Genomic DNA, 15,446 nt, shown 5'->3' with positions numbered 1-15,446 from the left:
GCAGCCCTGTTGTTTTTGACTTAAAGATAGACTGTCTGCCTTGAGAGTGAATGTCTTTCATTCTTTTTGTCAAGCTAATTGTCAAACCTGATTTCTCTGTGACTAGATGGATGCTTTGGTCTTTCTCCAGGGCACTTTCACCAGATAATTCTCACTAGGCATTTTATGCAGGTGCTAAATATCACTGCAGCAGTGCACTACTACCTAGAGGAGGAATGAAACAATGTGACACTCTCTCTTTGTGCAATAATACACTTTTATTTTCCTTTTACCTCTGCAGTCATCTTTGAGTAATTATTGTGTAAACAATAGAATGGAATGAAATTACATTAAGTTGTATGCAAATGGCTCTAGAACACCTTAACAATTATGACAAGGCAATTATAAATAACTTTTTTTTTTCCTTAGTAATATATATTTGCTTTTTAAAGTACATTAAAGAGCTGCCATATCTAGGGTTAGCTAGGAAAGAGCAAACGGTACCATCTGGGAGCCACCACCCTGAAAGTTTAGACTCCAGTTTTGAAAATCTGATGGTTTACTATTTCATAATATATAGTCAAGCAGAGGGTGATTTGGGTTGAAAGTATTTATTCTTGAAACTTAACAGCGTTTTACCTTTTAGTCATTGCACAAAACCCTTTCTATTATTTTTCACTCCATCTGGGTATTCTGCAGAATTTCAAGTAAAACACGGATTCTGGTATTTTCAAGTTTATCACCTTTGGAACGACAGATCCTTTCATTTCAGGAGACATCAAATCAGAGGTGGGTACATAATTAGCAATCTAACAGAATGGCGCCATTTTATAGAGCATCCTAAACGTTCCAGTGAAGCAAAACTTACATATGCCACTTTATGTAGAGGAAATTTTAGATCTGAGACTATTCCAGAGTAAAGCAGCCTCAGGCACATTCTTAATATGAATTTTTTTTTTTTTTCCCACAAGGCACCTCCCTCTCCCAGGAGACAATCAGATTGTGAACTGGTTTTCAGGCAAACCAAAAGAGTAAGCATCCTAGTTCCTAATTCAGTCATTTCAAAAATCACAAGTTATAAATACTCGAAAGATAGACCTGAAATTTTTTGTTTAAATAACAAGAGTAACTGCAGGAAGCATATATAATCAAAAACGTTTTTTTTTTTCTCTTCCTTATAGCTAAGGTGTGTAATGCATAAATATATGAAAAATAAAATTCACAGTCAGTTTTAAAACTAGAATTCAAGTTTGGCTAATAAATCTTAATTTTATAAGTATATTAATTTCTAAATACAACATAAGAGGCAGTCTTGTCAGATGTACAATTAAAGAATTATAACAGAAAGGACAACAATGAGAGAAGAAATAGGCTTCTGATAGAAAAGATTCCTTTTGTTGCCAATAAATAGGACCACCTGAGTGTTTCAGATTCTTTTCACTTAGGGGAGATCCAAATTGGTTGCTGAGGATATTAAATAGCTTTTGAAAAACTGAGCAACAGTCGTGCAGTTGTGGCATTTGCTTGTTCTCATACTGTGGGTTGCTAGAGAATAAAGCAGAGCGCAGTGTTGTTAAGTTTAAAAAAAATCTCTCTCTTATCTTACGTTGAAGCCGGCCTCTTCACAATCCTCTGATTTTGCTAGGGGGTGGGAGGAAGTGGCAGGAAAGGTTGGAGGGAGGGTGTGGCGAGGGGAGGCATGACAGATCAAGGTGACATCAAGGGACAGATATCAGCTGACACTCAACTGAGCAAACCCGATCAGCTTCACTTCGTCGGGAATCTCCGACCCATCACAGCCAGAAGCCTGAAAAGGTAAAAAGAAAGCCTCAGTGCTTGTTGGTTGGTAGCGGCCTTTTGCAGAGTTGTTCGTGGAAAGGCGGGTCCATCTGCAGTCTATGGGGCCAGGGGTCCCATCTCGGCCAGCAGACATGCTAAGAATCCCTTTCTTCAGTGACTCCTGGGTGTCAACTGCTCTGGGAAATCTGGTCATCAAGCCCATTGAGGACAGAGGCGAAAGGCTTTGTTGCCCAAGAAATGGAACCGCCAGTGAGCCAGCCACAGGACTGCTGGGAAGGTGCATACACGTTCTCAACAACTACCATGTGAAACGTAGTTTTAAATATGCCTTACTTTTAAAAGACTATTGTGAAAATGAGCAGAAGAGATCTAATAGGCCACACTCAAGGGTAAGTTGGTTTTTACCAAAATCATCATCTCTGTCAAACTGGTCAGGACAAAAAAGGTCACCAAGTAGTGGACTGCCTCAGGATAGACAGCTGTTGTTTAAATAGGAGTAATTTTTACAGGGAAAGGTACCATACTTTTTTTTTCTATAACAGAATTTGTAAAAATTTAGGACATATTTATTGCCTTAAAATTGGCCCAGATTACAGAATGCAAAGTACTTTATCATGTCAAAATCCAAAGAAACTCTAAATAAGCCCTTGCCCATCAAAATTCTCACTGGCCCTAATTCACAACTTATTCTTCTCTTGACCTCCCTTTCCTATACGGTGGCTCAGTAGTAAATTTGCAGGTGGCTCCTGCAATGCAGGAGACTCAGGTTCGATCCCTGGTTGGGAAGATCTCCTGGGGAAGGAAATGGCTACCCACTCCCAGTATTCTTGCCTGAAGAATTTAATGAACAGAGGAGCCTGGTGGGCTACAATCCATGGGGTTGCAAAGAGTCGGGCATGACTGAGGAACTAACCTATAGACACACAGAGTGCTCAGACCACCATTCTAAATTGCCTCTACAGTACATAAATCAGAACTGGACGTTACGCAAGTACCGCAAAGTGGGGTGAGAAAAGCTTGAATGCCTGGGAATGGGCAATTAATTACCAAAGGGACATATGAACCTTTTCTTGGCTGAATGCCTGCTAAATAATTGTGAAAACAACTAGTTTCCCAGGGTCAAGAGCCCTTTCCAATCCTCACAGTGAAGCTGCTTAGCAATGTTCCAAAAAACTGTACAGAAACTCAGCCCTTTGCCAACCCCAGCATTTTCCTTTAAAATAGGCAGCTAATTAGAACATATAACTTGAATATTTAAAATAATTATCCTTAACATTCAGTGTGAGCAATCATGCTTAATAAGAAAATCCATAGCCTAAAGAGTAGGAATATTAGCTAACATTTAAATAATTTACTTTGTGCCTGTTGATGGCTCTAGTTTCAATTGACAGATATTTGTTAAAGTACAATTTTCATTGTTTGCATTGCCAGGGGCAGAAAGATCAGAAGCTCTCCTTATCACCGTTAACAAAGCAGCACAGGCAGAAATGGCTTCGCAGCTGAGATTTCTGGTGGGTATTTATCACACCAACGCCTCTTAAATCAGAGGCCTTAAATCCTCTTAAATCCTTACCTCTTTGTAGCCTGCAAAATGATCATGAGGACAATAAGCAAATGATACTGAAATCTACACAAAAAAGACCAGAAACCCTTAGACAGCAGTTCTCAAACTTTATCAAGAACTCCAAATGATTATGTCCACGTGGATTATATTTATTGTACTTAGAAATATTAAATATTTATATAAACAAATGTGACTGAAACTTAGAAGCTTCTGCACAGTAAAGAAAATCATAAACAAAATGAAAACACAACCTACAGAACAGGGTAAAATATTTGCAAACGATGCCACCAACAAGGGTTTACACTAGAAACAAGGGTTTCTGGTATACAAAGAACTCTTACAACTCAATAACCAAGAAACAAACCACCCAATCAAAAAATGGGCAGAGGACCTAAATAGACATTTCTCCAAAGAAATACAAATGGCCAATAACCCATGAAGAGATGCTCAACATCACTAATTACTAGAAATACAAATCTACAATGATGTCCCACCTCATACCAGTCAGAACAGCCACAAATGCTCCAGTATGGAGAAAAGGGAGAGCTCCTATACTGTTGGTGGAAACGTAAGTTGTTGTAGCCACTGTGGAAACCAGTATAGAGGTTTCTCAGAAAAGCAAAAATAGAATTACCTTCCCTACAATCCAGCAATCCCATTCCCACTGCTGTAGCTAAGAGTCCCAGTCTGTTACCTACAACACATAAACAGACTCACAGACATAAAGACTTGGGGTTGCCAAGGGGAATGGAGGTGGGGGAGTGATGGATTGGGAACTTGGGATTAGCAGATGCAAACTATTACATATAGAAAAACAATTTACTTTATAGCAGAGAAAGCTTACAATCAACATTCTATAATAAACCATCATAGGAAAGAATGTGCGTGTGTACATATATAACTCAAATCACTTTGCTGGACAGCAGAAATTAACACATTGTAAATCAACTTCAATAAAAATATGTTTAGTAATGTTAAAATATTGAATCTATTTTAAAACATAAAACATGTTTAGGTTATGTTGTATTTACTGTCTTAAATAAAAGGTTTACTTTAACATTACAGAAATAAGCCCACTGCATGCTAATAGTTTCCCAAAACAAAATTAAAAGTGGCACTGCTTCTTGCACTTTCTCAAATCTCAAATGTTTTGCTTAATAAAAATGGCCAGATTCTCACATCTGCATGTGCAGTCACTGGACTGCTGTTTTCCTTAAAGTATACTAAGAAAATACAGTCTCTCACAAATGTCTAGTTGGAAAAGGGGAGAGTATCTTAATAGCCTTTCCAAACAATTGTGGACATCATTTGTTACTATGCCAAAACCTTCAAAGTGCTATTTTCATAAAGCTTAGTTGCAATGTAAAATGCAACTGTTTTCACAACTTCTCGTAACTGTTATGTAAACACTGACCTATTTTAATGGATCTTTTACCCATGTATAATTTTTTAGCATCACTGATCTAGCAAATGTTCCAAATGTTGACATATTACACAGTATCAATACATTATTATCTATTACCAATCTCATTGGACAAGGCTTTAAATACTGGGGGTAGGGTTGTGTGTGTATGTGGGGGGCTGTCTGTTAAACTTACTACAGCAGATACAAGTTTTCTAAAGTCCTGTTTTTTGCTTGAAATGTGAAATTTCTTATTGACAACAAATACTGTCCATTGTTTTCCTTGAAGTGTCAGGCTTACTGGGTTCATTTTGAAACAAATGTCTGCCAGATCCCTAGTCTGAAGAGCCAATGTTTGTCAGCTGTTCTTCCAAGTAAAAGTGATGTTCCATGAAAAAAAAAAAAAGGCTAGTTTGGCTCACAACTCAATCTCACCAGTGCTTTCCCTGGAGACAACCATCACACTTAAGTACTGAAGAAATGCTTCCCCTCTCATCACACAGACTATTAAAAAGATGTGTTCTCAAGTGGGGATTTAAGCCAGTTGCAGTTACTTTTTAAAGTTTTATTTATTTACAGAGTGATAGAATGAGTGCTTTAAAGGTGATGGCCACTACTACAGTTTGATATTTCTGCTTTGGTTTCTGCCAACATTACTAGGTTTGACCACAGTGGCGTTTACACCAATGTTAACACTATGGAAAAAGCCAAGTAACATCTTAGTATCCTTATGAACATTCAGGATCCCTTAAAAAAAAGCCTCAAGGAACCCCAGAAGTTCAAGACCCACACTTAGAGAACCTCCACTTCAAAGGAAAATGTACACATTTTCAGGAGCTTACCGTGGTAGTGACTGTCACCCAAGCGTCTGTACTCTGACTCCCGAACGTCCCCACCAGACCAGCAGGCGTGGCCCTCGCCGCGCGGAGGAGCTAAGATGCGGCTGTCCCACGTCAACTCTAAGAATTCCCTCCACTGCTAGCCTGGGTGCGCTTTGGAACCACCAGGAGCATTTGAAAACATAGCCGTGCCCACGTGCACCCCAGAAGTTGTAACTGAACTGGTCTGGGGTGTGGCCTAGGCACTGGGATGTTCTGAGCTCCCAGGTGGGCCAGTGGAGCCTGAGAACCTCTGTTCTACCCTAGCGTCCCCTTCCTTTAGGGCCATGGTTCCCCAACTTCAGCATCAGAATCACCCCGAGGGTGTGTTAACGCAGGTTCCTGTGCCTGCGGATTCCCTCCAGATTCTGGTTCCTCAGGACTGGGATGGAACCCCAGAATTCACATTTTTATAAAGGTTCCAGGTGAAGCTGACACTGTCCCTCTGAGGACCACTTGCAGAACCATTGTTTCAGACTGAATAGGAGACAGAGCTGCTACATGGACCTTCTTGAACTGACAGTTTCCGCAGGAGGAGTAAGTTAATACCCTCAGCTACTTTTTGTATCATTTGAGTCCTGGCTTTACGTGTACTTTGGGAAATATCACCTTAATCACTCAGCCTTGATAAATAAGGCGCTTTGGCCATTAATTACCAAAATGCATCTAAAACAGCTATCTGTTCAATATCACTCATTGTTAGAGAAATGTACCAGCTCACACCAGTCAGAATGTCCATCATTCAAAAGTCTACAAGTAACAAATGCTAGAGAGAGTGTGGAGAAAACGGAACTCTCCTATGCTGTTGTCACAGCCACCATGGAAAATAGGATGGAGGTCCTCAGAACACAAAAAGTAGAACTACCACATGACCCAGCAATCCCACTTCTGGGTACAAATCCACACAAAACTCTAATCCAAAGAGATATACGCACCCCTATGTTCAGAGCAGCACTGTTCACAATTGCCAACACGCGGAAGCAACCTAATGTCCGCTGACAGATGAGTGGTTAAAGCAGACGTGGTGCATATACACGATGGGATACTGAGCCATAAAACAGAGTGAACTAATGCCATCTGCAGCAACAATGGGATACTGAGCCATAAAACAGAGTGAACTAATGCCATCTGCAGCAACATGAGTGGACCTAGAGATGATCATACTAAGCGAAGCAAGTCAGAAAGACAAATACCATTCCATATCACTTATATGTGAAATCTAAAATATGACACGAACATATCTTCGATACAGAAACAGAATCAGGGATATAGAGAACAGATTGATGCTTGCCAAGGGACAGTGGGTTGGGGGAGGGATGGAGGCTGGGGTGAGCAGATTTAGCAGATGTAAAGCTTTTATGTATAGAATGAATAAACAACAAGGTCCTACTGTATAGCACAGAAAACTATATTCAGTATCCTTTGATAAGCCATGATGAAAAAGAACGTTCAAAAAGAATATATATGTATAACTTTTCTGTATAGCAGAAATTAACATACTGTAAATCCACTAGACTTCAATAAAAAATTGCTATCTGCAATGCATGTTAGTAAACTGCAGAAACTAAGTTCATCCTGCTCATGTGTGTACCAGTTGGATGTTAATTACACGTATAGTTGAACCTTGAACAATGGAGGGGTTGGAGGTGCCAGCCCTCCAAGCAGTCAGAAATCCACATATAACTTACATTTGGCCTTCCTTAAATATGGTTCCTCTATATCTACAAGTTGAACTAACCACAGATTGTTACTACTATTGTATTTATTGAAAAAAAATTCATGTCTAATTGGATCATGCAGTTCAAACCTATGTTGTTCAAGGGTCAGCTGTACTCACAATTTGTGTTCTATCTTGTCTCTCTGCCTCTCTTTAGTCATTAAGTCATATCCTACTCTCGCGACCCCATGGACTGTAGCCTACCAGGCTCCTCTGTCCATGGGATTCTCTGGGCAACAATGGGTTGCTATTTCTTTCTCCAGTTCTATCTTCAAGGGCAAATTAAATATTTTGTATTGTCACTGACGCAGTTTCAAAAATTCCACATTGAAAGCAGCAAGAGTTACCTACTTTACAAAACTGCAAGGTAGCAAATTAAAAAATGACTTAAAAAACATTTATGAAAACTTGCCTCGAGGCTTACAACAATAAAACCATACTGATAATGTCAAACCCAAAGCATGTACTACTTGAGCTAAAATGCCCTCTATGCCTGAACTGCTTTGTTGAAAGTGAGAAGGGTTCTGATTTCCCTGTTCCCAGCAGTGCCAACAACGGAACTCATACTTCACTTATTATCTTTCCTGTCAAATGAAGCTAGAGATCTCATTGGGTGGAGGAAAAAAGTAAATGTATTTCTTTAATTAACAGTATCCTTGCCCCTAACGGCCATTAAAAAAAAAATAAAATATATAAGCAGATATACAAGAGACACCTTTTTAAGCTTGAGCCAAGTATTTCTTAATAGTGGTCGGAGCTAAGAGGAAAGAGACTGGAGAATGAGTTGTCCACATGTGACATGACTCCCAGCCTTGGCTAAACACTGGGACCACCAGAGGGTGCTTTCAAAGTTCCCAAAGCCCAGGCTGCAGGAAGAACAATTAAAGTAGGCTATTTGGAATAGGACCCACGCATGAGTAATTTTCTAGTGTCCTCACCATCCCTTGAGTGAAACCACTGTGCAGCCAGTTGAAGAACCACCGTATTAATAATTACATAATTTTCAGGCCCCTGACATTCTCCTTTAGAAAGCAAAGAAAGCACTGAGATTAAAATGATAAACAGTTGAGAGGACTATGAGCAGTAGCAGCTTAGGAGGAAAAATGCTTCTAAAACACTTTGATCTAAATAACCAAACTGGATCTCTCTAGTTTTACTGGGATGTCCCACAGACAACTAAGCCAAGCAGCAGTTCAAATGAGCTCTGTCAAGTGGGTCTCAAACTGGCTGGCAACTGACAACCACAAAGAAAACCTCTCAGGCTTTAACTAACTAGAGCTGGATGGAGAGTTAAATGATAGAAATAGAAGGTCATTCCCGAGTTTGGTTTTATTTAACATCTTTATCTTTTGAGGAAAAACCATCACTTTTCATTCACTGGGAATGCCACACATTACCGTATTCTCAAGCCATAAGGGAAAAGAAAAACTTGCACGATTCTCCTGCAGGTCTCCTATATCAGACAGGCCAATATTACTCTGCTTAAGGTACAAAGGAGATCTGGTCTCAACCAGACTGTGTCCAGTCATCCAAAAGGTGAATTCGCAAAGAAACAGAAAACTATAATACCATAAGGGTGCAAGGTCTTGACTGTAAGAGTGAACAGCTGTTGAGCCTGGGGCCATGATGCTAGACCAGAGTTGAATTCCCAGCTTTTGCACCATGTCATCTTGGGCAAGTTAACCTCACAGAGCCTCCGATTCCCCAAACATGGAATGGACCCAATGACATCACCCAATGACATCTTGGGGGATCATGAGGACTAAATTAACTGAGATGATGTAAAATACTTCATGCTCTGTTCTGCAAACAGTGGATGCACATGAAACAGTAGTGATTCCTATCATTTCTACAGGCAAGGCCAAGGGATTCTGACAGAGACTTAAAAAGAGGGCATGGAGCTGAGGTCACAATCTTAGTTTTCAGGGATCAAAACAAAGGTAAAGTAAAGAATGATGGCTCAAGTTTTAAAAATGAGGCTTGTGTTATTCTGATGTATTTTAATTATGATCAGTTCAGTCACTTAGTTGTTTCCAACTCTTTGTGACCCCATGAACTGTAGCACGCCAGGCCTCCCTGTCCATCACCAACTCCCAGAGTTTACCCAAACTCATGTCCATTGAGTCAGTGATGCCATCCAACCATCTCATCCTCTGTCGTCCCCTTCTCCTCCTGCCCTCAATCTTTCCCAACATCAGGGTCTTTTCAATTGAGTCAGCTCTTCGCATCAGGTGGCCAAAATAATGGAGTTTCAGCTTCAACATCAGTCCTTCCAATGAACACCCAGGACTAATCTCCTTTAGGATGGACTGGTTGGATCTCCTTGCAGTCCAAGGGGACTCTCAAGAGTCTTCTCCAACACCACAGTTCAAAAGCATCAATTCTTTGGTGCTCAGCTTTCTTCACAGTCCAACTCTCATATCCATACATGACCACTGGAAAAACCATAGCCTTGACTAGACGGAACTTTATTGACAAAGTAATGTCTCTGCTTTTTAATATGCTGTCTAGGTTGGTCAGAACTTTCCTTCCAAGGAGTGTCTTTTAATTTCATGACTGCAATCACCATCTGCAGTGATTTTGGAGCACCCCAAAATAGATCAGCCACTGTTTCCCCATCTATTTGCCATGAAATGATGGGACTGGATGGCATGATCTTAGTTTTCTGAATGTTGAGCTTTAAGCCAAATTGTTCACTCTTCCTCTTTCACTTTCATCAAGAGCCTCTTTAGTTCTTCTTCACTTTGTGCCATAAGGGTGGTGTCATTGCATATCTGAGGTTATTGATATTTCTCCCAGCAATCTTGGTTCCAGCTTGTGCTTCATCCAGCCCAGCATTTCTCATGATGTACTCTGCATATAAGTTAAATAAGCAGGGTGACAATATACAGCCTTGACATACTCCTTTTCCTATTTGGAACCAGTCTGTTGTTCCATGTCCAGGAGATCCAAGACAGAAGTCTCTGACTGCTTGGAGCCTCTAGATGTACATTAGAGACACAAATAAAATTCTACACAATTTTGTTAGGTAAGAAGTTAAGAGATGAGGGATGAAGGGTGACCTAGCCAAAAAGGATGCAAGCTGATCTCTAAACCCTACCCCAGAAATGCCAGGGAGAGCTCACAGATATGCTACAAAAAGAACCTGAGACTTTTCCAACTCCTGCAAGTGTGCCCTAGGCACACAGTGGATAGAGACTAACCACAGGGGCTTCTCCAACTCAGCACATGCACACATGCAGAGCTGTGTCCTCAAGTAACCCTAGGCAGCTAGCAGTCTATTAAGGATTCATAAATATTCCATACATACATACATTTGATAACAGACTGAATTATGGGAAAGACATAAGTAATAGAGCCTGTTGTGCAACTTGCAACTGTCAATCAAAACTCTCAATCCATACCCATCTAGATGAATACGTAAAATTCCTATTTTGCATGTGCCCAGACATGTCCCATCCCCTGATTGTCCTTGAGTGTACCTGTTTGCATTCTGCACGGGGCATGAACCAAGAGGAGGGGACAGGGAGTATAAAAAGGGAGGTCAAGAGGGATCACTGCCACTCCTTCAGGGCTGGCCATCTTCGGCCTATTTAACAAAACAGCTTGAGCTGTAACCCATCTGTTGTTTCAAACCCTTGCCACGATGAGACAAGAGCTGAGAAATCCTGCCTGCTTGAGCTGTAACAAGACTAGAACTGAGGGAGAGAAATACACCAACCTAAAAACTTCAATATGATATAACCTTCCAGAGAGAGAATACTGGAGGGGAACCAAGACCAGGATTGGATGTCAGAAACAGCTTGCTGGATAAGTGAAATTAAAGCAGAAAACTGGAATGTGTCAAGGTGCTGGTGAGTCAGAGACCAGGCTGGGTGAAGTTGGGAGACAATGATATTTTAGTAAGAGGGAAAAGTACATTCAAAGGGTCAGTGAAGGAAAACAGAATAGGACTAGAGAAAAGAATGAATGAATAGGGGGTGGGGTAAAGAAAGGCAGAGCAGGATCTAAAGGAGGTTTGATTGGGGTGTACTCTTAGCCATGTTGTTTGAGTTTCAGAAGAGGACAGTGGAGAGCCAGCCAAGTATCTGGGGGCATTTTGGAATTAAGGATTCATGGCAAATAGTGGCTGACTTTATTTTGGGGGGCTCCAAAATCACTGCAGATGGTGATTGCAGCCATGAAATTAAAAGACGCTTACTCCTTGGAAGGAAAGTTCTGACCAACCTAGACAGCATATTAAAAAGCAGAGACATTACTTTGTCAACAAAGGTCCATTTAGTCAAGGCTATGGTTTTTCCAGTGGTCATGTATGGATGTGAGAGTTGGACTACAAAGAAAGCTGAGCAATGAAGAATTGATGCTTTTGAACTGTGGTGTAGGAGAAGACTCTTGAGAGTCCCTTGGACTGTAAGGAGATCTAACAGTCCATCCTAAAGGAGATCAGTCCTGGGTGTTCATTGGAAGGACTGATGTTGAAGCTGAAACTCCATTATTTTGGCCACCTGATGTGAAGAGCTGATTCAATCGAAAAGACCCTGATGCTGGGAAAGATTGAGGGCAGGAGGAGAAGAGGACCACAGAGGATGAGATGGTTGGATGGCATCACCAACTCAATGAACAGGTGTTTGGGTGGACTCTGGGAGTTGGTGATGGACAGGGAAACCTGGTGTGCTACGGTTCACGGGGTCACAGAGTTGGACACAACTGAGCGACTGAACTGAATTGGAATTAAGGAAGAATTACTCAGGTTAGAGCCTCAGTGTGGTAAACAGAGTCGGAGGTTGGCAAGTTGTAGGCAGGAAGTGCAGTTCCCAAAGGGGATCCCACTAGGGGGCTGAGAATGGGGATGAGGAGGAAGACAGACTCAAGACAGGGAATCCAGGGAACTAACAAACTGATGAGAGAAGATGAGGGAGAGTTCCACATTATTCTTATGGTTATCTAGGGACAGTACAGAGGGTGTTTTTACAAAACCTTCAGTACTGTGAAAGGGCTGGGGTAGCCACTCCTATTTCATAGGTAAGTGAATTTAGAGACGATGGGAATAAGCCAGCATAAAAGTTTTAACCTCTTGTCCCTAGGTTTAAATGTTCAAAATGTCCTAGAGGTATTATATGTTGTAACTTCTTTTTTTGCAGAATAAAAAAATGAATAAAGAAACATTAATTCTGACTTGAAATGCAGGCACAGGGTGCCATTTTTCTCGTCCATATATCCTCATATAAATGAAATATGTTTACAAGATGCAGGTGAATTAGAAACATAATAGAAGTGAAAAGAAGAGTCCTAAGCTAGAAGATAAATTTTCCAATTTGTTAATTTCTCACTCTTTGTCTGACTAAAATGTTCTTTTATTATCAAAACAAAATTAATTTCTTCAGCTGAATTCTTTCTGTAAAAATCTTTGTGTTTTTCTTTTATCACCCAGCCTGGCCATCTGAAATTAGATGAGGTGCAAGGTCCAGAAAGTTAATTAGCACTAGGCTAACATTTACTGTAACGAATCATTTAGCATTTTTTGGCCATGTACATTTTCCATTAAATTTTCACAAGAAATAAAAAAGACCATTAATATGTTGTGCACAGCAAAGTGTTGGTCATCTAGATCTTAAATTGCTTAGCACTCTGGCTGACCCTTGATAAGATTAATTTATAATTTTAAAAATTAGTCATTTACTATAACATCTGCAAAAACTTTCCAGAAAAGCATCGCTTTTGACTAGTTGGACTTCTCTCCATTTCTAGCCAGGATCACAGGCTCTTATTTCACAAGGACCCCAGAATGCTCCATATCTGTATCTCTGTGGCCACCCTAGTTTATAAACTTAAAATCTACCAGTGCAGAAAAACTGCTGGAATATTTCCTCTCTATGAGAATCTGTTACTGTGATTTGAAATGTGGAGTTAAAATGTCATGCCTTTTTGACTAGCTTTCAGAGGGCAGTTCTACAATCGCTTCCAATTACTTAAACCATTTCTACAATAATCGGCCTCAATTTTTAAAAGTTAGGACCACTTGGCTTTTGCTTAGAAAAGGTTTGTTAAGAGTGTTGCTTTGAACTCAGATTAATTTGTCTTTCTGGTCAAGTTGCTGTACAAACTGGAAGCAAAAGGGTACAGACTTCAAGACTTCTCAAATAGCTACTCTTAAAGATGTATGGTAAAAGAACAAACCACATGAAATTTCCAATCATGATTAGAAAGTATTCCCAAGTCATAAAAAAGAACAGAATAATGCCATTTGCAGCAATGTGGATGGATGTAGAGATTGTCATAATGAGTTACTGTAAGTCAGAAAAAGACAAATATATGATACCACGTATATGTGGAATCTAAAAAAATGGTACAAATGAACTTATTTACAAAACACATACAGTCATAGATGTAGAAAAAAAGCTTATGGTTATCAGTGGGGAAAGGGAAGGTGAGGGATAAATTGGGAGATTGAAACTGCCATATACACACTACATAAAATACATAACTAGCACAGGGAACTCTACTCAATACTCTGTACAGACATATATGGGAAAAGAATCTGAAAAAAAGAAGATATATGTATAATTGATTCACTTTGCTATTTCCCAATTTACTTTGCTGTACATCTGAAACTGACACACCCTTCTAAATCAATTATATTCTAATTTAAAAAAATTCTCATGTTGACCAGCCAGAAAACGAATGCAAAAATGGATTCCCACTTGCCTACCCCCCAAAACCAACAACAGAGTTATGGAACAGGGTATTAAATGATATTACTATTACTTGTGGGCACTGCATGGCGAAATCTTTACCTTCATTCCGTAACTTTCCACTTACCAACTTAAATGTCAATGTTTTTAAAGCTTTGGGATCATCTACAATCTTCTGTAAATTAGCAGCCACTGTAAAATACAAACACAGAGAAAAAGTGTCCAAATTATTTCCACACACTGGATTTTCATATCAGTGCTTTAGAAAATTTGACTAATGATGCAATAACCTGCAAAATAATTTCTTGCACAGACATTACAAAGTCCATATAAATGACCAAATTACTCTCATAAAGACATTTTCTACCACAACCTATATCTTCAGTGCATCAATGAATCAGTATGCACTGGTCCCACATTCTCTACAATAAAAGAGAAATGGCTTACTAGTGGAAAGTAGAAAATGATCGTAGCCCCCAGTGTTTTCACTACCTGGTTCTTCTCAACACTCATTAATAAGAGATGTATTAGCCAGGACAGGGCAGTTCAAAACAGAGGAAACTGGTTTCTCTGGAAATAATAGGTCAGCATTTTGAACTCCTGTCCCCATAAATTCACTCAGTTCTCTGCACCCAGTTTTTTCAAAGCAATAAAATACAGTGGATAACCTCCACAACTCAGGCATGAGTTTTGGTGCTTCCAGAGCATGGTGATCTGTCAAAGCAGTGAATACCACCCTGAGCAACACCTGAGCTGGCTGAACAGGGTCAAGCACTAGAGGTTGTCCATTTGGAGCTTAGTAGTACAGATCCATTCTTAGTAATAGCCAGATTCATCAGAGATCTGTCCTGCTCTCTGGTGCCATGATGCTGTCATAGAGGAGTCAGCCTTCCCTGCATAGCCTCCTGTTTATGAACAGGATTCTCATGAGGTGATGCCGATAGAAATTTAACACCTTGCTCCTTCTACCTCCAAACCCAAAGTAGAAAGCACCAAGTGTCAAGTACGTGCTGTTGGTCAAAGAAAGAGAAGTTGGTATTGAAGAAATTAAGAGAGAAAGTCCTGTTCATCATCTTTATTTTCCAAGAGGAAATCCCCTGCTGCCTCAATAATCAGCCATCTAAAAAGTTATCTGAATATTTGAAGAAAAATTTTAAGAGAAAAATAGTAAACATACAAACATTTTGAGAAAAAAATGTTTCAAGTATAAAGTTTCTAGGTAGAAAATAATCTGTGCAAATGTTATTTTTCTCTAAGGTAGGCTGAAAACAACCTAGATACATGGATTTTTGACAGAATAATTTCATTTAATCCATCTGTTGCAGAGGGAAAAAACATGAAAATTAGATATCCACTACGGCCTGTTTCTCTTCATAAACCATAATTACAAATACCGTTTTATCTTCATCTTGAC

At 39.8% G+C, this 15,446-nt stretch overlaps 1 protein-coding gene across 2 annotated transcripts in view; it reads right to left on the bottom strand.

Annotated features, from left to right (window-relative positions):
* Positions 1 to 236: 236 nt before the first annotated feature.
* The window catches only part of STK39 (serine/threonine kinase 39), a 310,739-nt gene continuing 295,529 nt past the window's right edge, over positions 237 to 15,446 (bottom strand). Inside the window, exons 17-18 of one of the 2 annotated variants that reach the window (XM_070476097.1) lie at positions 14,160 to 14,224; positions 237 to 1,786 (exon numbers count right to left, since the gene is read on the bottom strand). In XM_070476097.1, the coding sequence (XP_070332198.1) occupies positions 1,712 to 1,786; positions 14,160 to 14,224 (140 nt within the window). In that variant the 3' untranslated portion in view covers positions 237 to 1,711. Of the gene's footprint in view, positions 1,787 to 14,159; positions 14,225 to 15,446 lie in introns of those variants that run through there. The other variant, XR_011490963.1, reaches the window with a different exon arrangement.

Source organism: Odocoileus virginianus, chromosome 13 (assembly GCF_023699985.2).
Source record: "Odocoileus virginianus isolate 20LAN1187 ecotype Illinois chromosome 13, Ovbor_1.2, whole genome shotgun sequence".
Classification (NCBI taxonomy): Eukaryota; Metazoa; Chordata; class Mammalia; order Artiodactyla; family Cervidae; genus Odocoileus; species Odocoileus virginianus.
This window is presented reverse-complemented; position numbering and strand designations above follow the sequence as displayed.